Raw genomic sequence first — 27,041 nt, forward strand, 5'->3', positions numbered from 1 at the left:
TGGGCTTTGAGACAGTACCCTCTCGCGGAAGCACCCAGTGTGTGTGCACCACTCGCACAGCCCCAAATCCTGCTTTTACATACTGATAGTGTTGTATACTGTTTATGTACGAGAGGGGGAGAAACCCTGGAATGTGGCCGAGAAATTCACAGTGTTATTAGGGATGGAAGTATAATGTATGTCTCTGACCTTCTCTCCTGCTGCAGGAATAAATAATTTATGGCTTTGCTGTGCTGCCAGAGTATCTGGGGAAGGCCAAATTATGACTGTGTCAACTCTTCCTTCCTTCCTAGCTATTAATGGGAAGAGGGGAATGGACAGAGGATTGGGGATATTGATGCAATTCCTTCCCATGTTTCCATGATCGGACTCTATGAGCCACATAGACGCTTCTTCTATCCCGGCCCTGCTGCTTAAGGGCACAAAGGGAATCTATGGGTAGTTGTTAACATTACTGCACAAAGAAAGGAAGCTAGAATACAAAAGTAAGTGTAGTGAAAAAACACACACCGTGAACAGAAATAAGTAGGTAATAAAGGGATAAATAAATAAAGATCATTGGCTCTCAAGTAACAAAAGCTTTAGAACAGACTTTTCCTTGTCAAATTTCTGCGGACATTCCAAACGAAGTGTCTCTTGCATGGAATAGAGAGGTATCGCTTCCCTAGACCTATATGATACAGGTAACATTCCCACTGTTAAGGAATCAAATTTCTTTGAAATAATAAAAAAAGTATTTCTGGGCGGGTGTGGGAGTAGTTTTTAGCTCAACTAGCTTTTCACTGCTTCTAGTAAAGTTGCTTGGGCTGTGACTCTGAGATTGTCACTGGCATCTATTGCAACAGAGAACACATGAACTACCTCTCCCATTTTATTTTATTTTATTTTTTCTCCACTTGACGAAGCAGGAAATCCCACTAGGCTACTCCAGCAGGAGCACTTATTGATTATTTGAAGACTTATTGATTACACAAGGACAGGAAATGGCATTGCAGGTCCTGCGACAAGACTAGCTAGATGCCAACAATTGGGCAGGGAGGGGAAGGAAGTGGGAGAAAGTTCTAATATGTCAGAAAAGGTCCCCAGCTGCACAGCTCATTTATAATATGTAAGTCGTGAAATCAGCCCAACGTTTCTCATGAGCGGATTTAAACAGAACCTTACTATCCGACCAACCACCTTGTGGCAATTTTGTTCCCTTCACGCGCTATAATTGGTACTCCACGGTAGACACCCCCCCCCCAAAATAAATCACCTTACTTATCATTCCTTGACAATTAGGAGATAAGGACAGCAGTGTTTGTTGGCTTCTGCCATTACAACCGCCACCACTTATATAGAGTGCTTTAATTTAAAAGCACTTATCTTCTTACAATCTTTACAAGAGCCCTGTAAGGTAGGCCAGTGCTACTACCTTCATATTGCAGACACTGAAGCAAGGGCTGAGAGAAAGTAAATGTAGGCTCATCACAGAGATGAACTTCAAACTGAGTGATTCTTGATTCACGCCTGAGCAGTGACTTTCTTACTTCCTTTGAGTGGAAGGGAGGTCACTCTGAGGGCAGATTTAAGGATTGTAAGGTGAGTTCTCCCCACACTCTCCACAATGGATTGCTTTTCAGTTCTGTTCTTAGGACCAACGCTCATTTGTGATGTGGAGAAAGTTGCTAAATATTTCCCCCAGTCCTATAATACCAGGACTCTCGGGTATCCAATGAAACTGATGGGACATTCACAGCAATCAAAATAAAGTACTTCTTTACCAGATGCAGATGCGGGGAACATTTGACCCTCCAGATGTTGCTGTAATGTCTGTCATCCCTCCAGATGTTGAGCAATGCTGACTGGAGCTGATTAGAGTTAGTCCAGCAACATCTGGAGGCACATAGTCATCACAACTAGTAGTCACTGATAGAATTATTTTCCATTATTTTGCCAGTCTCCTGAAAGCCACCTAAACTAATGCCCATCCACCCATATTGTGGCAGGGAATTCCTGGCCTAGCTCAAGAAAAGTGATTCCTTGAGGTACAGCAGCTTGTCATTGAAGAAGGAAAAAAAGACTGAGGTTGATCTACATGTAGCAATATTTGTTTAAATCAGTCAGCTGTCTCTTTCAAGATGCTTGCTATGGGGATAAATGCATCCCTGCATCACTTATTTCTGCTATAATTTATTTGCAAAATAAATGTGAACACTGGGCAGTAATTCTGTATAGACAAAAGGGAACCAGGCAGTGTGCCCATTCTAAGTAATCTCCACCCTATCTGCAGATGAAAGTTGATAAATCCTGTGAGTCTTACTGCTGCCTTACTGTTTTATGTAGTGGGGCAAGCTCATAATATTTTAATGGCATATCCACACTTCGGTAGGAGTTCTGCCCAAAATGCTTATGGCTAGTTTGTGAAGGCAGATGTGCATATGAACAAGTATTGATAAATCCTACCTTCAGGGTAAGACTTTTAGGGTCATCAAAGAGCAACAATATACACATGCTTTTAAACAATGACAATAACAACAGCAAAAGAATAAGGGTGAATTGTTTTTCATACAAATGTAATACATAATAGTGTTATTTTTCTAAGCTATGCCTGATTTGAAAACTAGAATGAAATGCCACAACAAACATTCAACTTTAGTGACCTATTTTTTCATTTCCTTATTTTATATTAGAACCATGTCACTACATAACATGATTATGCTGCGGTTGCACTGAAATCCCTATATGTGCTACTTAGTTTCCCCCACTAATATGATGAGTTATTCATAATTTACCAGAATAAAAAAGTGGCACCCCTAGTGATAATATCCCTCCTGTATCTCATTAAATATGTCACATTTTCACAATAATGTGAGTTGGGAGGGGCGGGGAAATATTAACATGTGCAAGATTTATAAAGATATGGGGGAAAAGTCTTCCAGGCCTAAACAAGATCTAACCCACATCCCTTTAAGGAAACATAAATATAGATTTGTATAGCATAATTGTAAGAAATGGGTGAGTGTTTTCATCATTTGTATTGACCCTCCTGGGAGTTCTAGAATCAACCTGATTCTTCCTGACCCTAAGGGGTTTATGAAATACCTGGAGCACAAGCCATCTTGAATGTCTTCATATGATATAGGCTAAATGGTGCCTTGGAACATCTGTTCCTGGAGCTCCTCCACCGGAGATTTCTTTCTATAATAGAAAAGCTTTGTGAAACAGTCTTTGGGAACCATCTACCACCTGATGTGATCTCCTCTCAGAAGGAGGAGAAACAGGTCGCTTAAGTTTGGCCTAGCAAATTAAACGGGACATTAATACTAATTAAGCAATAACCACCACAGAGGACGGCAATCCTAGAAGACTCCTCCCTCCCCCCAACAATGACTCATTCTGCCATGTTACATAGGATCTATGGGATAGGTGATTTCAAGGGGGGGTGGGGCTCATAATTTCTTTCGGGGTAAGGGGTGAGGTGCAAAGAAAATCTGAAAGATTAGCCATTCTTTTAATGACTAGGGTAGAGCAGTTGTGGCCTTTCGAGGGTGTAACATAACTTTTTGAAGACAGGGTATATATTCAATCAAGGAGACTCAATATACTTAATGGTAAACTAAAGAAGGCTTCTTTAAACTGCTGAAAAGGAATTTTAGGGGTACATATTATTGCTGAGGTGGAAGTCTTTGGTTCTCTTTAATTGGTATTTTGAGATTTGTAAGAGTGTTGCTTTAGTATGCTTTGTATATTTAATCAAAGACCAGGAGTGGAATTTCATAAGAGCCTAACTGCTTTTGAAATATTTATCTTATTTATATACCTCAGGATCTATGCTTCTAAAATCCTACAAAACCTTATGAAAATTCAGGTGCACTAATGTAAAAGCGCTGAAATTAGATTAATTTCTGTCTACTCAGAGAATGAACCCAGAAGGTCACAGAAATCAAGATCCCAAAGGATCAGGGCTTTTTTTCCAGCCAGAAATTGCTGGAACTCAGTTTTGACACCTCTCAGATGGGCACCATTGCCATTCTAAGAGAATGAGGGAGGTGTTCATGGTGAGCTCTGGCACCTCTTTTTCTATAAAAATAGCACTGCAAAAGACTATGTCCAGAATGCTCAAGCACCTTCCAAAACGTCTCAGGCCTCTCTCCAGAACATAACCCTCTGTGCTCCTTGTTCCCAAAATTAGGGGAAATTGTCACTCTGGAGCAGCCATTGATGTTTCAGGAAATAAGGCAACCCTCAGTAAGCACGCAGAAGGGCTTAGCTGCACACACGGGGCTTCTTTGACATTATTTCTTATAGGAGTCTGTTTATTTGGCTATAAGCCCTTTGGTGGAACTTTAAGCAAAGGAAGTCCATAACATTATCCAGAATGGAATTTGTTAACTCCCTTGATCTTAGGGTCTGAGAAAAAAAAACTTGTGCTAATGAGTTGCAGATTTCTTAAAGCACAATCTCAAATATTCACCTTAAGGGAGCTCAAGCTGCCTGTGCTGTCAACAGGAGAGAAAAAAATGATATCTTAGTGCTGGCACATAGGTAAGACACCTAGTCTCTTAACTATGGTTTAGAGATTGAGAGTCTGTCTCTTCTCTCTCTTGTGCTAATTACCTCTGCCCTTGTTGGTCTTAACCACCTTCAGTGCTAAGCAAGACCCACTAATCAGATCTGAATGTTGATTCAGCCCTAACCACAATGAAAAACAGTTGCCAATGGGTGGTGGGAATAAACCTATACAATTCCACAAAACCCAATCTCACTCTCTTAACCATGCTTGACAAATCTGGAGTGTTATGTCTATATCGACACAGACTTGAATTTAGGGGGTTAAATACATTTCTCCTGACCTGCTTCGTTAATACACTATCTTAAATTAAACTAGCAAAACCTTCACATTTCTTCAAGAAACAAAAGTTTGTGTTCTATTTGGTTATTTGTTTCATGATACCTTTGTGCACTAACAAGCAACAAGTGTGTTGTCTGGTTATATGCAAAGTTTCAAAGAACACAGTGATGTTTCTATAGTATAGTTTCTATAGATATTTCTATAGTACTATATAAACCCCTTTCCTGCATTTCTACCTTTGTCAAGCATTGTTTTTGCCAGAATCAGGAATTGAAAGGTTATTTCTTATGGCTAGAGGCAGTGTATACTCCTCTATCATTATACACTCCAGTTCCTGTTTCTAATAGGAACTAGCTGTGTACAAAACAAATACCCAGAAAGCAGTAGCAGTTATTGGCTACTGATTCGGGTCACTTGACCATGTAGCTGTGTAAGGAATCAGTAAAAATAGTGTGTTCCATAATATATCAGTAGCAATTAATTTATTTCACAAAGTTGTCTAAATTCTAAGTAAGTTTGTTTATTCTGATTATTTTAGATAGCATAGATGCATTCTTTGCTATCAAACAGTCCAATCCTATGCATGTATACTCAGAAATAAACTACATTTCTATCCAATAGTGCTTACTTACTAATCATTATGCATAGTTCCAAATTATTATAAGGTTTGTTGTACTTCAGAAATTCTCCTGTCTGTACAATTGGCCTTCTTAACTTAGTTGTAATTAATGATTATGAAGCTTCCTCTTGTTCAAATTCCAGAATATGAAAAGTCGAATATGAAAAGATGCTTTGTCCCTAAATCGCTCTCTTGCAAAACTTGAATGTTTTCCTTCTCTGAGAATTCGGTAGATTTCAGAGAAGGAACCATATGAGGCATACCTTTCCAGTCTCTTTTAAATGAGTCTTTTTAAGCCACTTTCTACTTCCTACCTAGGGTAATTCTGAAACAGAAATCAGACAACTTTCATACCTGGCTCCTAAGAGGAATCCGACTGAAGAGTGCTGAAACTTATTATAAAAAAAGAAACTTTTTCTTATATTTTTATTGATTGATTAGAAAGGTGATTCTACCCAACCAAAAACGTGTTCCCTGGAAATGGGAACAAAATACTTTTTAGATGAATTATAATTATTATTATTATATTCATTTTCATGGCATTACGGTATGATCTGATTACTGTAGGAACTACTGAAGTTAAGCAATTGGAAACCAGTGTTTAAAATAACACCAGTTATTTTAAAAGTCCACAGAACTTGAACAAATGCCTTTGGTTTAATTGTATTAGCAATATATTAACTGGACGTTCAATGAGTGTCTCCTAACTTGTTGAACGGAGTATACATGTAATGCTTTTAACAGGGATACCTATGTAAATCTGCCAGTCTCCATAGTTTTAATAAAATCAGCTAAAGTACACAACATCCAAGTCTCAAAGAACCAAAGTAGGTACCACTTGTTCCTTGCCTAAAAAAAGGGTGTCGTTTCAAATTTTCGAAAGGGAAGATTCCCATATTGCATTGCCAAGAGCACCTGCAAACGTGTGGCCATATCTATAGGAGAAGCAAACAATTACTATGAAGGAGACAAGTACAGCAAACAAACATGGAATTTTCCCAACAGAGATATGTGCAAACATAACAATTTGCTTCCCAAGTTCTTTGGCCAGTCTCGTGGCATTGATAACTCCAAGCATCAATACAGCCACACTTCTCTGCAAGAATTTTGGGCACAGAGACTTAGCTACACGTTTTGAAAATTGGACTGCTAGCTGTTTCAAGAACTATTTGTAGGACGGTCATCTGAAAATGATTGTTAAGAGAATGCAGTGAGGACAGTTGTCAGCATGCAGCAGAGAGAGACTGAAGCAGAGTGACTAGTATTAGCCTTAAAGAAAGATGCACCGCTAAATCCCATAATACCACACTGGAAGATTAACCCAAAATGTGCACGGTGTTTATCTATGCATTACCACTTTCTTCTTCCTCTTCTTCCTCTTCTTCCTCCTCCTCCTCTTCATCATCCTCTGCTTCGTCTGCTTCCTCTTCCTCCTCCTCTTCCTCCTCCTCCTCCTCTTCAACCTCCTCCTCATCCCGATCTACTTCTTCATCCTCCTCCTCCTCGTCATCATCAACTTGCTCCTCATTATCATCAGAATATTCCTCTTCCTCCTCCTCTTCCTCCTCTTCCTTATCATCCATTTCCTCAGTTCCATCTGTTTCATAGCATTCATCTACTGAAGAGTTGTCCGTTTTAACTACAAATGATTTTCTTTTAGGAGCCGGTTCTTGGGGTTGCTTCTCTTGCGTCTTTCTTTTTTTTGCCAAAGGACAGCCGTAAACACTGTTTAGAAAAACAAACACATGTTATTGCACCGTCTGCCAGACCACCTGTGAGCATATGATCAAAGGGGGACACACACCTGTTTTGATGCAATTGGTTGTTTAAATGCTAGTTCTCCCAACATAAACCCTTGCTTTAAAGATGGCTATAAGAGAGAGATGTGGAAATATTAAGAGCAGTCATTAATGAGCTTACAATAGTGACTATTTAAATCCTTTAAAACTGCCACAGTACACAGGTGACTCGTGTTTAGCTCACGGTCTACGAAAATCCCGATATCACTGTCAAATGTAGGCTACTGCTCTCCAGCCAGGAACCATCCATTGTGTATTTGGGCATCTGCTGTTTCCTGTCTAAATGCAGGAAACATTTATCTCTGCTGGTGTTCATTTTGTTAGTTTTGGCCCAGTTCTTCGTTCTGCCAAGATAATATTGGATCCTGTTTCTGTCTCTGAAGGTGTAAGCTGCTCTACTCAATTTGGTGACATCTGCAAATCTGAAGAGCAGCCTCTCTACTCCAAGTCAGTTAATGAAGATGTTAAACAACACTGTGACCGGGAAAGAACCCTGAGGCAACCCTACTTTGTCATTATTCACCAGGCTAATGTTGCTTTTCTCCAGGTGTTTTTCACTAGGATCAACAGCAAAAATGGATGTCACCCCCAGTGTGCTTGCCTCACTTTCCCAATAATTAACCAATACTGCAGTCGCCAACAAGCTTGCTCTCTCAAAATAGTTACCCAGGTGATTTCTGATAAAGAAGTCATATTCCAGCTAGCAAATTCTAAATGGAGGGAACCAAAATGCATACCATAGAGCTGGGGAGGGGGAATCCAATCAAGCTTCTGTATAAAGGCAGTAGTGCAGTATTAACAGGTATTAACATCTCAGCAAACCATGACATCAAATCTAAGTCAGGTTCAGCCGGTTTTAAAAATGGTATCTTAGCCCAGTGGCATATCATCCCTGAACTGTAAATAGCAGTCAAATAAATAATTTACACACCATCGGCCTGGATCTTACAGACTAAAGTTGTTACTGTGGGTTCCCCCTCCCTCCTCCCCCCAAAAAACACACCCACCCAGTTTGTGGTGGGAGGATCTTTCTGTCTGGTAAGCGGAAAAATACATAGATTCACTTCACAGAACTAAAAATTCTGAGCGATTTGTGGGAAGAGGGATAAACTGTTACTTGGGAATTGCAGCTCTGTGAAGAGAATAGGGGGTCACCCCAGAAGTCCAACGGATCCGACCCAGTGCTTTACCCACCATAAGCTTGTGACAATTGCTATGAGGTAGGAAACTCTTCAGAAATGGTCAATTAGTCTGAAGGCAAATTCCTCCCTGGCCCCATATACAGCGACTGAAGATTTCCATAGCAAGGTGCTCTGCAGCGCCTTCCCACTTAACCTCGGGCAGCCCATCCATATAAGTGGTAGGGAGGGTGGGTGGGAATCAGTGATGAATGAGGCTGAATGTGACTAGCTTTTATAGCCAGGGAAGAAGTCCCCCCCCCCAGGTCTGCTCCCAAACCACGCCCCCTAGCTCACCCATGATTGGCTGCGATCGTGGGCAATGCCCCAGCAGCCTGCATGGCCGGAGGAGGAAGTGCCGAAGACAGAACGCCATAGCTGTGCTGGAGCTCAGCCACTGCTCCCCACCAGCTGACTTGATTCGAGCCATGGGTGGTTCATCATCAGTGCTTTGCATTTCCACAGCTACAGATATGGCCCCAAGTACAGTTTGTAGATTTATTGCCATGTTAGTTTTGATAATAATGGTAATACTCTTGCAAATGGCTGCACACTGTGCAAACATTGCGTGGGACTTTATGGACGTACTGATCAAGGAAGGATAGGTGTTCTAAAACCTTAGGAAGAGCTGGGTTGCAGAATGGCCCTGCAAGTAAGCAGCTTTCATGCTACAAACATGGGTGTGTTGCTAGTAAGAGTATTCTTTAAAATAATGTGAGAAGAGGCGTTGGATGTTTCAATGTCTGTGGACACACTAGGTTCTTCACTCATGTACTGATAGCAAAACAACCACCCAATGCTACACTTCACATTTTTCCTGTTATCTCTGTGCAGTAAATTGCCACATGTGAAGTTGTTCCATTTAAAAAACAAACAAAAAACTAGGATTCCGAAGATAAGCAATCATAAAAATAGTTATGGCCTGTCAACTCACTAACAGCCGAAAGACTGGAGAACTGGATCTTAATAAACAAAAAACCCCAACTTTGCTGTTCATTGGGCAAAAATGACACATGCAGTGCTACTGATGAACTTAATGATCAGGACCAAGCAAATAGGTGAAGCAGAAAATCAAATTAATTCTGGTAGTCATTTAAAAATTAAATGGGATGCAGAGTACAAGAAACGCGGGAAGACAAGTTCATACTGAAGGCAGAGTTGGCCACATGTATACATGGAACAGCATATGCACAGCGGGAGCTCAAAAGATAAGGAGATGGTGTTTTCTTCAGAAAAGGATATGCTTAAGAAATATATTTTCAGCATTTACAATGGAATTTCAATGGGCGCAACAAAAAATTTAATAGTGTGGAAGAAGTTGAAATTTTAAAATGGCACCATCCAGAACTGCGAATGTTTTCATACTGAAAATCTGCTCAGGAGGACAGCATTCAGATGAAATTTCTTCATATAGGGTTTGCACCCACCTGCTTTTTCCATTTGTTCAGGAGACTCTCACCCAGACCCCAGAACCCCACCAAGAGCACCTCTGTCTTGTCTACACTAAGTTTAAATTAGTTAGTGCACAGAAAAGCACAACAAACTCCCTTCTTTCTCTTTTCTGCTCATTCTGCTTTCTCAGCGCATGGTATTTAATAAACTCTATGGCAACATAGAAGGCTGATCGCCGAAGAATTGATGCTTTTGAATTATGGTGCTGGAGGAGACTCTTGAGAGTCCCATGGACTGCAAGAAGATCAAACCAAACACGCTTTGAAAGAATAGGGAAGTAATGCATGAGTGTTTGGCATAACTATGGGTGGAAGATCAAGACTTTATACCTAAACCGGAATATGATGTGCATATAGATACAGTAATGATATTATGTCCATTTAACATAATTCTAAACTAGCATAATTCTAGCCTTGCATGGTCTATAAAAACTGAACTACAAAATTCACTGTCATTTAATGGCATTGGAAGTACAGGTCTACTATACTATTTATTTGGGGAACAACATGGTATATTTATTGTAAAACTATTGTTGATGTGGAATCAGTGGCTGATGACCATTCTAGTTATCCACTACTAGTTCCGAATTGACAATAATTTTACAATAAATGCACAACATTGTTCCCCAAATTAATTTTATTCAAGACTAAGCTTTTATTCATATATCTGGGAAAAAAACCAACAAGAAAATTATATGAAGAAACCTTCCTATAATGCAAAGGTGTGAACACTATAAGGCAACAACTTAAATTACTATCAAAAAAAGTAGGTGGGGAAACAGTAGGAAGAAAACTGAAGCTAAATCAGGGACAAAAGATTCTCACATCCAACTCAAAGTATAATACATTGTTCTGTCTCTTACATGGTTGGTTAGGAATCATTCAAGTGTGTAATATTCTGAATTGTAGTTAGAGGATTGAGATGTTATACATTCCTGATTTCAGAGGGAAAAAAGGGATTGTAGCTTTTCTTAGCACAGGGGAAGAAAGTTATTTTCAAGCAACTTAGAAGAGACAGTACCTTAGCATTCTATAGTTCCATCAGCTACAATCTGGTTCTTTAAAAATATGCAGTTTTATTGGTGTGTGTTTAACAAACATAATGATGAACTGTAGCTTCAGTTTGCATTTCCTTTTTCCTTCTTATTCAGTAGCTTTGTAATATAACCACTCTTTCCTAATGCAAAACACCTGTTCCCATGTAAGTTGGGGCAAACATTAATTGTGTGCTGGTGTGCCAACTTGAATAAAAATGGGGGGGTTAAGTCTGTCTCACAAAATTGATCACAAGATGTGGCAGGCACTCACACCATTTGAATGGCAACGCCTATCAACTTGGGGGGGGGCTGCTGAGGAGGAGGCTGGTCTGGCATCCAGGAAGTGTGTTGCAGCAGTGGGCAGTGTCTTACTTGGAGGTTCTGCTGCCTTTGTGGATCTTGCCCCCTCACCTTGCGTTATGGGTGGACTGGCCCTGCCCCACAGCTTGCTGCAAGGGAGGTTTGGATGGCAGCCTAAGTCTACTTTTACAGATGATATTATATATATATATATGAAAAACCAAACCACAACCTTGACTAACTATGTAGCTATTTTTCCTCACAGGATAGGATGAGTGAGAAAGATTTCAAAGTATACCTTAAGAGAGCTATGAAGTGATTTGTAGTGATAATAATATGCCCTGGAAGCTTGCATTGCTTCCTGCAGACAAACAGTAAAAAAAAAGGCCAATAATCAGAACCAGCGCTAAAATTAGCAAATAGCAGAATTCAGGTTAAACAGATGTGTCCCGACAACCAGCAATTATTCCCAAAATAGTGCCAAGTCTTACTGAAATCTTGCTATTACAGTTAATCTTATTTGTCTGAATGTGCTCCTTTCATGGTTCTGCTATTAGCAGTCTGTATTCTCATGACATCTTATTTAAAACCCTGTTCGTACCAAGTTACAAGGTTGTACTGAATGCAGTTGTACTGAATTGATGCTTTTGAATTATGGTGCTGGAGGAGACTCTTGAGAGTCCCATGGTGAAAGATACTCGGAGTCCAGTGTGATTTTCATGCTCTTTATTCAGCTCATAGTAGTGAGGAATGTAGTTCCCCCAAAACGTTTGCTTTATATACACTATTTACACAATGGGCCCCACGTGATTGGCTAATTCCGGGATACTTCTGTATGCCAATCAGAGTGCGGATTCACTTCCACCTGGAGCTGGATTGGGTGGCTCCTGCAGACCAATCAGACTCCTGCAATCTCAATCCTATTGTTCTGGGACCAGTCAGACTGCTGCAATCTCAATCCTATTGTTCTGAGACCAGTCAGACTGCTGCAATCTCAATCCTATTGTTCTAGGACCAATCAGACTGCTGCAGTTTGGATCCTATTCAACTCAGTACATAACACCCCTCCCCTCTAAGTTCCAGTCCTGCCTGGGAGGTTGCATCCATAGTCCTCAAGGTACGCAGGCCGCCTACGTGTGCGTTGCGGCCTGGGCTGTTCCATGGTCAGGGGTTCTGGTTCAGGCTCGTGTTCCAAGGCTGCTGGTTGTGATGGGGCTGTTTGGTCTGGCGCAACCAGCTCGCTCTGTCGTGGCTCTGGTTCCGGTGCCCTTTCGGCCTCACGGGTGCTCTCAGTATTTACTGATTCTGCCTCCCCTGCCGGCCCCTCCTGCTCTACGGGTCTCAATGCCCCACTGTTCCCTTGGGACTCCTCTGACCTGTCCTCCTCCTGGTTTTCTCCTGGGAATCGTCGCCGTAGCTGGTCGCAGTGGCGGCGCCAGCATTGCCCCCCCTCTGTTAGCACCTCGTATGAGACGGGGCCCGTCACCCTGGTGACTGTGGCGGGTACCCATGCTGGGCCTGCCCCAAAATTCTTTGCGTACACTGGATCCTGGGCCACAAAGGTCCGGGGGTTCCTGCCTTCCCCCACCACTACCTCATCCTGAGCTCTGTCAGGGTGGAGGCGGTCCAGTCTGATTGCGAGGCGCCGGCCCATTAGTAGTTCAGCGGGGCTCCGGCCAGTCGTTGAGCTGGGGGTGCTGTGCTGTGCTAGAAGGAATGTGGCAAGGCGGTACTCAAACTCCTCTGCTGTGGGCCCGGCAATCAACACATCATCGAAGAAGGGGGTGACGCCAGGAATCCCTTTAAGCAGCGAGTCCATTAGATTCTGGAATATGCCTGGTGCCACGCTGACACCGAATTGCAGCCGCTTTACCTTGAAAGCTCCCCTGTGCGTCACAATTGTCTGTGCCTCTGCTGTGGCTTCATCTACTGGCAGCTGTTGATAGGCTTGGGCCAAGTCCAGCTTGCCAAAAATTTTTGACCCAGCCAGGGTGGCGAGGACATGGCTGACCACTGGCACTGGGTATGCGTGGGCCATGAGGGCCTTGTTTATGGTACATTTGTAGTCTGCGCAGATGCGGACCGAACCATTAGGCTTGACGGGTGTGACGATCGGGGTTTCCCAGGTGGCATTAGGCACAGGCTCCAGCACTCCTTGCTCCACGAGCCGGTCCAATTCCTCGTCTATACGGGGTTTCAGGGCGAACGGGACCCGGCGGGCCTTGAGCCTGATAGGTCGTACTGCGGGGTCCAGCTGTAGGGCAATAGGGGGGCCCGTATACTGTCCCAATTTCCCATCGAAAACCGCCGGAAACTCCTTGCATATGGCGTCCACATCCACTTGTAAGCTAGTGCGGTTCACCCCGGTGACGGCTAGCCCCAGTGGTCCAAACCATGCCAATCCCAGTAAGCTAACGTAGGAGCCCTTGACCACGAGCAAGTCCAGTTGCCGCGTCCGCCCTCGATATTGCACCCTGAAGGTCCCCACCCCCATTGTGGGGACCTTACGTTTCTGGAAGTCCCGGAGGGTGAATGGGGCTGGCCTGAGTTTGGGACCCCCACTAGGGCACAGTTTCCTTAAAGTCCGTGCCGAGATTATGGATAGGGTTGAACCTGTGTCCAGCTCCATGCGGCACGGGGCCCCCTCTATCTGTACCTCTACATAAATTTTCTCTATGTTGGGGTGGGGCAACTGGTATACCTGGTAGTCCGTGGTCTCCGTCGAGTTGCCTTGGTGCGTTGGGCCCCGGGACCTGGGGCTCTTGGGGCGGTCATCTGATGCCTGGCGTCGGATGGGCCGAGCCTGACACACCCGGGCGATGTGGCCTGATTTTCTGCACTGCCTGCACTCGGCATTGCGGAAACGGCAGGTCCTCCTCTCGTGATTCTCCCCACAGCTTGCGCAGTTCCCTCCTTCTGGTCGAGGCAGCTGTGGTGTGTGCACGGCTTGAGTGCGCTGCTGTACTCTGTGCACCTCCTCCCTGTCTGATCCTGAATCGTCGATGAGGTCCTCGTGGTGGACCCTTGGTTGGGACGGCACGCTCGGCCGTGCCTCTTGCATCGACCTCTCGGCGGCTTCTGTTGCCAGGGCCTCCTCCAGAGCGACCTGGAACGTTAGGTCCTTCTTGGCATAGAGGCGTCGTTGCAGCTTCTCGTCCCTCAGGCCACCGACGAGGCGGTCACGCAGCATGTTCTCCAACTCTGAGAAGTTGCAGAACCGAGCGGCTTGGCGGAGGGAGGTCACAAACCCCGTTATGGTTTCCCCAGGGGCTTGCCGCTTTGCATAGAAGGCATTTCGACGAGCCACCACCGAGGGCTGTGGCGAGAAGTGCCCCTTCAGCCATTCCATTACTGTTTTGTAAGGAACAGTAGCGACATCATCAGGTGCAAGGAGAGCCCGGGCGATTTCGAATGTCTCCTCTCCGCAGACGCTGAAGAATATCGCCCTCTTCTTGGCATCGTTGGTGACCCCTTTAGCTTCTAGAAGAAAGGTGAAACGGGTGGCGTATCCTTCCCAGTCTCCTGATGCTGGGTTGAACGGCGAGAAGCTGCTGTCCGTTGCCATCTTGAGTTCCTTGGGACCCGGAGCTGAAGCCTGGATACACGGTGCGAGGCAGCTGTGCGGCAGGTGGCGTTGCTGCGGTGCTGTGTGTGGCAGTCAGCTCAGCGGGATCCCATCCTCGTCGCCAGTGAAAGATACTCGGAGTCCAGTGTGATTTTCATGCTCTTTATTCAGCTCATAGTAGTGAGGAATGTAGTTCCCCCAAAACGTTTGCTTTATATACACTATTTACACAATGGGCCCCACGTGATTGGCTAATTCCGGGATACTTCTGTATGCCAATCAGAGTGCGGATTCACTTCCACCTGGAGCTGGATTGGGTGGCTCCTGCAGACCAATCAGACTCCTGCAATCTCAATCCTATTGTTCTGGGACCAGTCAGACTGCTGCAATCTCAATCCTATTGTTCTGAGACCAGTCAGACTGCTGCAATCTCAATCCTATTGTTCTAGGACCAATCAGACTGCTGCAGTTTGGATCCTATTCAACTCAGTACATAACACCTGGACTGCAAGAAGATCAAACCTATCCATTCTGAAGGAAATCAGCCCTGAGTGCTCACTGGAAGGATTGAGCCTGAAGCTGAGGCTCCAATACTTTGGCCACCTCATGAGAAGAGAAGACTCACTGGAAAAGACCCTGATGCTGGGAAAGATTGAGGGCACAAGGAGAAGGGGATGACAGAGGACGAGATGGTTGGACGGTGTTCTCAAGGCTACCAACATGACTCTGACCAAACTGTGGGAGGCAGTGAAAGACAGGCGTGCCTGGCATGCTCTGGTCCATGGGATCACGAAGAGTCGGACACGACTGAACGACTGAACAACAACAACTGAATGCAGTACTCATGCAGTGGGAATTCCTGGTGCCCACCTTCTCCTTCCAGCCTCCTGTGGCATTGAAAAGCCTCTTCAGAGTGCTAAGAGACCCTCAACAAATGCCTAGAGTGTGGGGACAGGAAGCTATAGCAGGAGGAGCTTTCAATATACTCTTGCCCAAAAACTGAGACTTTCTACAGAGGCCCTTCTCACTGTCCATTCAGGTATCCATAAGGAGAAAATGCATGGGGGCAGATTTTCTGTGGTGGCCCCCTCCCCCAAGAGTTCTTTACAAGTCTTTCGCTGCTTCAAGCCTTTCTTTTGGAAAGCTTCTTCAACTTTTGCTAAACTATGGTTTAGATGCCTGAACACGGCTGATGTCTCTTAATGGAATCCAACACATAAGGTTACTATGATAGCAAGAATAGAGAACCCCACATATATCACCCTGAACTAATTGGAGAAAATGTGGATTACATACGTAGTGTCGTGGACTAGCTGGATTCAGAGGAATTGTGGGAGGCAGCCGTTGGGGCAGGGTAAGAAGGGGGTGGTGGGAATTGGTGGTGGGATGACGATGTGTGGTTAGAGGGAGAAGAGGGAGAAGACTGGGAGGAGGAGGTGTCAGAAGCTGAAGAGGCTGTGGCAGAAGGCAGTCCAGAATTAGGGGTAGGAGAGGAGGGGGGCAGGAGAGAGATAAGGCTTCTGAAGAATCCAGGGGGTCCCCCCTCCTGCTTGAACCAGCTCCCCTTCCCCCTGGACTCCCAGAACACACAGAAAAATGAAAAAGGGCAGAGCAATAAGAAGGAGGACAATGGAGCCTTAGGATGCCAGAGGAAGGAACTAGGCTAGGGGAAGAGCCTTAGACAGTAGTAGGAAGGCAGTGACCTTCAGTCCTTGCAAATGCTTCACTTGGGCAAGACATACTGGGAAGGGGTTGCTGTGACCACTAGGACTGAGCTGTTTTGTTTTTGTTTTTTTAATAAAGAGTTAACTTCACTGACATCAGGTACTTTATTGTTTTATTGCTGACCTATGCCTGATTCCAGCTCCTGATGTGTAATAATTATTAGATAGTGAAGAGAGTTTTTATCATCCTAGAAAATAAACCACTGTTATTTATGAGAAAGACATGCAAACTGTAGACATAAGAGTGTGTTGCATAGTTCTTTTAGGGAAAGAAATGTGGTTCAAAACAGAAATCAAGTCACTAAAATAAATAATTCCCAAAAAAATATGAAGAGTTGGTCCAAAATTGATCCGTGCCACCGCCAAGAGAAAGTCTTCTACTGTTGGGATAAGGATTGCGTTTTTATGTGCAGAAGTAAATAGCCACACTGAATTGGTTGTACTGAACCCAGTCATAGTAATGACTAGCTCTTCACAGAGCTGTTCATTTAGACACCTCAAAATATTTTACAGATGAGGGCGACTATCTAGTGTCTCTGTTTTACAGATGCTGAAAATGGAAGGCAGAGAGAATGACTTACTCAACATGTGAAGATTGCCTTCGTATCCCTCTTAGAGCCACTTTAAGAAGTTGCTCTCACACTATCTGTTTCTATCAGCAAAGTGAGCACATTATGCTATCAGCCAAGCCAGCCATTCTTTAAAAAAAGAAGAAATCTGCTGTAGGTAAGAGGACAAATCTATATGGATATTTGCAGAAGCCTCTTGAGAAAATTATCTTTCTGGGTACTGCTGCTTCTTTTTCTTCCCTTTCCTGCAGCACACACTGAGCCCTCATTTATTTGGTGGCTGTTAGAGCAACACATCCCCTCCGGTTGCCCCCTTGTAAACCTTCCCACTTCAGACAATGTGGTGGCAAGCAAAGCACTGATGGAAGAGCATGTGCCCAACACCTGCTGTTCAAAAGAAAACAAGTTACCATCATGGAAACACCTAGTTCATGCCAGAGACTTCTTTGCAGATCCTACAGCCCAAATCTGCTATCACTGTCATGGCACAGATGGACCATTCAGCACCTTCTGACACCATCCTTCTGACACATCTTTCCTTCTCTATCCTGCTCAGTGTTGCACTAAAACGCACAGGGGCTATTCTTCAGTTCCTCCTAGCTGTGAATTTTTAAATGTTTGGGGGGGAAAAATTCTAAACGCACTGAGATCACCAGCCCGCCTTCTCATTATTTACACACTCTGATGTGGAAGCCTTGCTCCAAGTTCAGGAGTAGGCAAGATTCCAAGACCCCCCAGTTCATGCAGCAGGGTTGGTAAAGACCTCTGCTAGTTCACCGCCAGTTAATCAGAGACAATGTGCACTAGGCCAGGGGTGCAAAGAGGGCCAGATTTGATGAAGTGAACATGCGTGAGGGCTGACCAGAGTTGTTTTTGAGGATTGAAGTTGTTGTACTGCCACGGGGGCCAGATTGAATCAACCAGGGGGCCGCAGTAGGCCCCCGAATAGTACTTTGGACATGCTTGCACTAGGCGGATCAATAGTTTGGCTCAGTAGTATAAGGCAACTTTATGTCCTTCATAAAAGAACATAATCTAAACAGGTTTGAGATGAAATATCTGATGCATCGTCCCTAATTGCAAATTAGGAGCCAATCTTAGGGGTGTACACTTCCTTCCTTCTTCCATGGAGCAAGATTTAATTTCCACTTAGTTCAATAGAACTTATTCCCAGGTAAGCAGGTTCGGGTTGCAACCTCAGAGTTGCCTGCATGCCAGCAAAACCATTATTTGCAAACCTACTTGAAACCATAACCAGCATTCAGTAATTAAATTGGTTCAAATACAGCCATGAACAAAGGAAGGATTTCTCTCTATATAAAGGAAAGAAAGAAGGAAGATAAAGGAGTGCATGTTCTGAGGATTGCCCTCAATTTGCAAAAAAAGAAAAGAATTTTTTTTAAAAAAAAAAATTGCATGATGCCAGTGTTACATCTGCACCAGGTTTAAACCTTAAGCTAAGATCAATGGACCCAACAAAAGCTGATGAATTCATCAGTTTTACCTAAGCATGCCAATGTCCTTTCTTAATGTAAGCTTACTCCTGGAATCTGGTGCAGCTACAGCTGTAATGTTGGGTCTTGCCAAGAAGAAAACAAATTTTCATTTTTAAAATGTTATCCCATTTGGGAAATGGCCACTGCCACATGTGATGACTGAATTGGAAGCTATATTAAAATACAGAAGGAAGGGTTTGCATTTTCTCCACCCCTCACAATGTTTATCTAACAATTACACCACAGCAGGTGGAGCCAACGTGCCTAGACCATCATAGTTAAGTCAGCCTTAATCAAGTTACCCTTGTGACAAATCAAGGTCACAAAATCTTGTAGCAAAAGAAATGGCGGTTTGCCAGCCCACATGGCAAAAGTAACATAACTGCATATGAAAATCAAAAGCATCCACTGCCATACAAAACCAGAGACCTGGATTTTTGGTGAATGTTTTACACTCTGGTGTATACTTCTTCAGTAATGCATCATGGATTCTGATAAAAAGTATAAGGCTATTCTACTGCAAAGGAAGCCAGTAACAGACTTCAGATATATTACGGATTCTCTGTCAGTACATTTATTTATTGTTTGCTGTATTTCATTTGAAAATCCTTTTGCTTAGGACTGAAAGTCAGTTGGTGGAAAACACCTAACAGCATTTAGCTAAATACTGGAGGATGAATGTGTGTGCATATTATAGATAGATAGATAGATAGATAGATAGATAGATAGATGATAGATAGAATTTATATACCGCCCTATACCCGGAGGTCTTATGCATGTGTTATATACACAGCACACACATGATTTTCTGCAAGAATTTCTACATTTTTTGTCAGAATTTCTTTGGAACCTTTTTTTTAAATAACAAAACTGGTATTATGAACTACATGTGAAATTTGAACTGTGGTCCAATGCAAAGGTGCCGTTTTAACTTCAGGGACATACTTATATGTCTTCCCTTATAGGATTCATTATTTTTCATGTACAGTAGTTAAAACAGAGAGTTGGAGAAACACACAGAGAAGAGGGGCTTCTGCCAGTTTTGTCCAAATGGAGCATGATCTTTGAATAGTGCACCACCAAATCCTTCTTTGAAATTAATGTTAAAATATGTATGCCCTGACTTCTGATTTATTATATCATTGACAAATAGTAAAGAGGACAGGCACGTCGTAAAGTTTATGGATGGAGTGATGGCATGCACAATAATGTCTCGTAAAGAATAACAGGGAGGGGGAGTTATTTATTCTTGTGGATTCAGGAACGTACAGACTGTCTGCGTGCACAGAATTTTTCATAAATATCCCACAGTGCACCCCATTGTACAGCCGCCATACATTAATTAGAGCGTTCAGCAGACACTGCAATGTGTTACACTCACCCAAGTGAATCTTCATTTTTCACATGCAGGGCCTTACTAATTAAAATCAGCTTTGCAATTAAATGTGGAAAATTGTGTTAAACTTTCAAGCATGGTTTTAAGGATTGAGGGGGGAGGGCCAGGGGAAGGAAGCAATGTATTTATTTTTAGGGTGTTTTATTTTGTTGCAAATGAATTTTTTCCATCAATATAAGAGCCAGCAAAAAGGGACGTGTGAGGATTTCTCCTCCCGCCACCACCCCCGTATTATAGATGCTCCTCTCTGTTGCAAGTTGCAATGCTCCACTATCTCTCTGCCAGTACCTGGCCCGGTTCCAATGCTTTTAGTGAGTGCTATCTGTCAAGGCATGAATAATACAGCCCCTAGGCTGTCGGCAGAATCCAAATGAGGCATACATCAGGAAGCAAGCACTCGACTTTAGCTCCAGAACATGCTCCTGTGAAGACAGGCAATTATTCACCCACGGCTGCAGCCATGGCAATCAAACTGGTGGGTGAAAAGGTATAAGAAACATGGGGGGGGGTGTTGAGGAAGAAAAAGAAATATGGCACAACGAGCAGAGGAAACTCAATAATTTTCTAATAAGGGAAGGTTTTCTAATAAGAGAGAGAGAGAGAGAGAGAGAGAGAGAGAGAGAGAGAGAGATTGGAGTCCTTTCATTTTTTAAAAGTCTGGATCTGAACTGTTTGTCTAAGGCTTCAGAGGATGCTAAAGCAAGCCTAGTTGTTTTGTTTTTAAAAAGTGCACAGAAAGGTAATGCTAAATAGGCAGGTATTTACTATTTAAAATAAATTTTCCAGGTTTCCATTTTTTAAAAAATAGGGGATAAAAAGGAAGGAAGAGATAAGGACCCAAGTATTGTAATAACATTCGGTATCAAATGGACTATTAACAAGGGGCTAAAAGCAGAAGGCATCCCATTCCTGCAATCATGGGGGTAGTAACTTCACACACAGGTTTTCCCCCCTTAGGACTTTAGCAGATGACCAAGGTGGAACGGAAGGGTGGGGAGAGAGATGGAGTTTTATTTTTAGCTCTATGCTTGGATTCAGGACTAGCAGCACAATAACCTGTTCCTTTGTTAACGGGGTGGAGGTGAGACTCCATCCTTTGCTGTGGACAGATGGCTTTTTGCCACCTTTTGATTACTGGGTTAAACGTGATTAAATAATAGGTAAACACTGTGCATAGTGAGGTGGGGGCCACAAAACAAAAGAAAAAACCATTCATGAAATGGCAAGGGAAAGAGTAAGACTAGTGCTGGCGCTAGCCAGATTACTACCCTCCAATTTTTATTTTATTTTATTTTTTAAGGCTGCATATGCACTCTTGTCCGAGTGATCAACTGGGGAGGCCAAACTAGATGAAACACTAATTGCTCGAATGCAATTGACATGCTTGTTTTTGTTATGTAAATAGCAGCCACAGGGAGACTCTCTCTCTCTCTCTCTCTCTCTCTCTCTCTCTCTCTCTCTCTCTGTGTGTGTGTGTGTGTTTGTGTGTGTGTGTGTTTAGTTTATATCTACTTCCCCCTACCACAATTGGGGGAGGGGTTGCCTCTCCAAAACTGCTATCTGAATGGTAAAGGAAGCCCACAAAGGCTATTTATTTTAAAAGAAAAAGTAATATTTAACATTATATCCAGTCTGGCCCACAATCCATTAAAAACAACAACAGAGTCCTCTCCAAAACAAAACAAACAAACAAACAAAACAAACAGGCAGGTAAAATGTGTAAATCAGCAGTGATGTCACACATACAGGTTTGAGTGCAATTTAAGGTGTTTTTTTTTTCTTCTTTTTGGGTGATTCTTAAAGCTCCTGATCAAGGTGACCCAACTTTCCTTAGCAAGTAGGCAGCAAGAGTATTTCAAAATGGAACCTGCAGATTTTCATTTTGTATTTTTATGTTCTGAACAACCCTGAGCTCTACGGATGAAGGGCAGTATACAAATTTAATAAATAATATTTTTTTCCTTTAATGTATTGTTATGATTTTACTGTATTTTTATACCATTCACACACACACACACACACACACACACACACACACTGTCTTGAGCATTCTAATTGAGAGTGGAAACTGGGACACGAATTCTACAGAAAACAAACAAACAAAAAAAAGCACCTTTCCAGGTTCAGTTGTGGGTGTTTACAATGCGAGAGTAAGGTTTTGCTTTCATTTGTATCTGTGGTGCTTCTTCCCCAATAGCTATGACATCACAATTCTGAGGCATGCATTTCCAATACGCTAATACTGCATTTCAGGGGGTTCTATCTTGCCAGCATAACTAATAGCCTCATGAGTTTGTCTGATTCCATTTTAAACTACAGTGGTACCTCTGGTTACGTACTTAATTCGTTCTAGAGGTCCATTCTTAACCTGAAACTGTTCTTAACCTGAAGCACCACTTTAGCTAATGGGACCTCCCGCTGCCGCTGCACCACCAGAGCACGATTTCTGTTCTTATCCTGAAGCAAAGTTCTTAACCTGAAGCGTTATTTCTGGGTTAGTGGAGTCTGTAACCTGAAGCGTATGTAACCCGAGGTACCACTTTATCTAAGTTAGTGGCTGTCACCACATCTTGATGCAGTGAATTCCTAGGTGATGTGTGAAAAATAAAATAGGAAATTCTTTCCAGTAGCACCTTAGAGACCAACTGAGTTTGTTCTTGGTATGAGCTTTCGTGTGCATGCACACTTCTTCTGCATGCACACGAAAGCTCATACCAAGAACAAACTCAGTTGGTCTCTAAGGTGCTACTGGAAAGAATTTCCTATTTTGTTTCGACTATGGCAGACCAACACGGCTACCCACCTGTAACTGTGAAAAATAAGTACTTTCTTTGTCTGCCCTGAAACTCCCCACTAATTGGTGGATGATTACATGATCTAGCATCATCCTGAGATAGGGAGAAAAGCAAGTGCCATGAGTTTGTACTGTTATAAGTTGGCGGCCGGGGAGGGGCAGGATCCCCTAAACTCCTGGGTACTAGGTCCTCCCCATAACACCTGGATTTAGTCAAAGTTGGGATTAATCAAACTGTGCCAAATGCCGCTGGATCCAGTTTATGTTAATGAGCCAGGCCTCTGGCCCAGCTAGCTGAGTGTGGGTCATTGGAGGAACAGAGCTAATAATGGCCGAGACATTAACCCATCAATAAAGCCATTAGGAAGGTGAAGTCTATACCAAATGAGGAAGGGTAGGATCCCTCCTGCAGCTGGGTGTTGGTGGACAGAGACAAAAGGGTGTAGCATTTCGGTTTGGAGGGTGTAAGTGAACAGGAACCAAGTGCCTGTTTTACAAGCTTGAGAGAGGGGCTAGGGCAGAAGGCGGGCTGTCTGTTTTGTGCTGCTGCAGAGAGGGTCAGACATGCTGTTTAGGGTCTCTTCGAATCTCAAGTTGCAGCAATGGAAGAAATAGGATCCTCTTGGGATGAGAATGCTCTGTACTCTCTCCATCTAGGCTCAGGTTGCATATGTGTGTAAATAAACCATATACAGTATCATAAAGCCTGTGTTGTCCTCATTGTCCAAAAGGAAAAACAAACCCTGCTACCTCGTGGAACCTCGCAGCACATGGAGATTGGGGTGGTGTAACGGGTAACTATAGTTTGTTGTTAGGTGAAAACTGTTGTTCTTCCCCTGCTCTCCTCCTCTTGTGGGTGAAGGAAGGAGGGCAAGGAAGGAGCTCATAACTCTGAGGCACATTTCCTGCCAGGTAAACCAAGTTATACATTAGGAGTGGGAAACCAGTGGCCCCTCCTGATATTGCGAGACCATAGCTCCCACTATTCCTGACCAATGGCCATGCTGGCTGGATCTGATTGGAGTTGGGAGTTCTCAACAGCCTCTGGAAGGCCACGGGGTTAGATTATCACGAAGAAGCGCCAGGTCCATGCATGAGATAAAGCTTCCCAGTTCATTGTCTCAGGGAGAATGAAGGAGCATGCAAGCTGAGGAAGAGGGGCTGCTGACAAAGCACTATGCAATCTACAAAGCCCCGATCCAATGAGATGTGCTGGAGGGTGCAGGCGCACAGTATTTTGGGTACTGGTGTAAAGGTTGGAGAACTGAAGGAATTGGAATGGGCACGAACAGAAGGAACTGTTTCAGGAGCAGAAGCAGCAGTAATGTCCAGTTCAATTTAATATGGTCAAACGGACCAATATTAAAGCATTACATATTCAGACACAATAGCAGCAATCTGCCCTATGTCTGTGAGTGTCTTTATTTTAATGCTGATCTTGGACTGAAGAAATTCGGCCAGCTATACTGCAGATACTAAAATTAATAATTACTGGGGGTCTGCTGGATGAACCAAAAACCACCTGTCTGTTCAAATACTGCCTTCCAGTTGAAAGTCCTGAGCACAGTAAGCAAATGGCATATGTCTGTAATAAAGAGGTGGTGGCCCTTCACAGGAAAATATAAGTGGAACATACTGAAAATCTGGGTACAAATGCTTTTGAATGCAAAACTACAATATTGTTTCCATTCATCAGAAATTACACCATTTCCTGCTTCCACAAACGCACAATGCTATTCAAAACAAAGACGTTATTTGCAATGTGGAGGGGGTGGGGAAACTCTATAAAAAAATTATATAGTGAGTGTCAACTGAAAGCTTCCTTTCCAGTCCTATTAATAAGAGGTCTGTTCCATGGACATAACTGATAATTAGGGTGTTAAGAATTCGCTAACAGCCAGAAATTTTTTTTTGATACTTTTCCAAATTGTCTTGTGAAATGTCCTCAATTTTTCATTTAATTAACAGCTTCAAAATCCAGTCTGTTCATGTATTGACATAGCAGGATCATGTCAAGAAAGCAAAATAATAAAAAATACATCTGAAAGTGAAACTAATTTCAACCATGGATCCTTAAACACATGAACATTTGTACCCTCCAATTCCTCCCCTCCCCTGTATCATAAACATATATTAATTAAAATATTTGAAAACTATATCTAAATTCAATTAAAGCATAAAACTGAACTTAATTTGTTAATTATGCAATTCTTAATAAGAACCCAATATTAATATAACTCAAACACTGGATTGATCCTGGAGTTTGCTGAAGGGAAAGGTTTCATGATACACATTACTCACTCATAAGGAGTGCATTTCGCATCATGAAAAAATGAAGAAAAGGTGCAACTTGAAATCAAAACACAAAAGAATCATATTTTCCTTTGGCAAGCTAATAAAGTCAGTTATTCAACTCTTTGAAATAACCCTGTAGATTAGACTGATATATATTTTAAAATGTGACATGTAAAACTATTGCTGATTCTTCTCTATCTGCATTCAGAAAAAAAGAATTCATCATGTTTTGGGTGTTTGTTTGATACAGATGCTAATATATAATTCTAATATATTAATGAGCTGTTCACTCCTTTCAAGTGCCTTCTGAATTTCTTTTCTCCACTTGGGAGCTTCCTCTGTCTTGCAGCAAGCCATGGCTTTATTTCTTCTTCTCTCATCACTTCCGGTCTGTCCTGCTCACCTTCCGGAAGAATGGCTGGGTTTTAAGAATGACAGTGCAGCCAACGTTTTCTCCCCATTTCTCTAGCCCCCCCCCCACACCTACACTGCAAATTTGCCTCTGGACACATCTTAAGTCTGAGCAGCAAAACCGTTATTTGCCCTTAAAAACCCATTGCCATTGGGAATCATCAATCAAATTTTAGGACCAATAAATAAGTCGTATGCTGCAGGCTTGAGCCCCACTCGTTTATTCACCCACAACCTTTTCCAACACAAATCTGTGCCACATGAGGAATCAGATACAGTATACCAATGCCACTGCTGTTGCTGCTAAAAGTGTTCAGGCTTAGATTAGATTCCTTGCACCATCGGCAAAGATTCCATTGGTCTGGTGGAATCTCTCATAAGATCATGGTAAAAGCAAACCCTATCACATACCAGGGCCCTAATTCTAAAACTGCTGTCTTAGGACTGGGATATTATACTGTGAAGAAAATAAATGGCTGAAAAACTAAAGAACAAAGCAACACTTTGGATACTATTACACAATATTTAATGCATTTTAAATCCATTGTTGTTATTATTTAGTTCAGGTATTTATATACCTCTTGGTAGTCAGAATTTCTAAGTGGTAAAATCACAAAGCCTTGTACTAGGCTGTGCACATCTGTCCAATTGTCCCCCATAATATTTGGGGGCATTGTGATGGCGTCTTCCGATGACCTGAGTTTGACACTTATGTAATAGAAAGGAAACACTGAGGACACCTTCGAAAACCAATCAACTAACTACTTTTTCTTGTGACTTTAGGGTGGAACTACTATGGATGGGCAGTCCACAGTTTAGTGTTAAAACATCTGTAGAGGAAACTTCAATCTCCAACATCTTCAGGTAGAGACCTCTGTTTGAAACCCTGGAAAGCCACTGCCAGTAGGCAGTGCTGAGTTCAATTCAACTAAATACATGTATGAACACAATGACTTCCACTTGCTCAACCGGACTCCCCCCCTTTTCCCATTACATGTGCACCCTGCCATCCCCAAATCTGCTCTGGACAGTTGGAGAAACCCCCAGAACCTATTTAGGAGGCACACAGGGGAAGGAGACAGGGCTGAAGTCCTGTTGCACAAGCAGAACTTGTTGGGCTTGTGCAAAGTGCTACTTAGCACCGTGCTGAATACAACTCACTGTTCCTATTCACCTTTTTATATTAGTCTATGGCTTGGCTCAGATCTCCTCTGTGTTATGCTCTGCTGGTCTTTGGATGTATGGAACGGATGAGCAGCAGATGTATATGAATCCCTTGAAACCACATGTCAATGAACTTGTACTTTAAACACAGAAATATAAAGACCAATCTGAAGTAAAGGCCATTGAATTAGGTCCAAACAATGGAAACTAAGGATTAACAACACTGAACTAGCATGTTGTTACTGGAAATTTTATCATTCATCAAAGTCTACAAGGCCTAGCTACTGCATTAATGCCAATAATATAACCATCTGGATCTCAAAGACTCATTATCACTAATCTGTCCTAGAATTGTCCCTTTGAATCTATTCCCACCATTGAACTCCCTGTGCTCAAAAGTCTAAGTTCT

General features: G+C 42.8%; 1 protein-coding gene across 15 annotated transcripts in view; it reads right to left on the reverse strand.

The window, feature by feature from the left end:
- MYT1L (myelin transcription factor 1 like) overlaps positions 1–27,041 on the reverse strand; it is a 264,817-nt gene that overhangs the window by 82,498 nt on the left and 155,278 nt on the right. For 12 of the 15 annotated variants that reach the window (XM_033143037.1, XM_033143039.1, XM_033143041.1 and 9 more), the window contains 2 exons: positions 6,808–7,178; positions 3,085–3,180 (listed from right to left, as the gene is read on the reverse strand). In XM_033143037.1, coding sequence (XP_032998928.1) covers positions 3,085–3,180; positions 6,808–7,178 — 467 coding nt within the window. The remainder of the gene's footprint in view (positions 1–3,084; positions 3,181–6,807; positions 7,179–27,041) is intronic. The other 3 variants (XM_033143034.1, XM_033143033.1, XM_033143029.1) reach the window with 1 other exon arrangement.

Source organism: Lacerta agilis, chromosome 3 (assembly GCF_009819535.1).
Source record: "Lacerta agilis isolate rLacAgi1 chromosome 3, rLacAgi1.pri, whole genome shotgun sequence".
In the NCBI taxonomy this organism is placed as follows: domain Eukaryota; kingdom Metazoa; phylum Chordata; class Lepidosauria; order Squamata; family Lacertidae; genus Lacerta; species Lacerta agilis.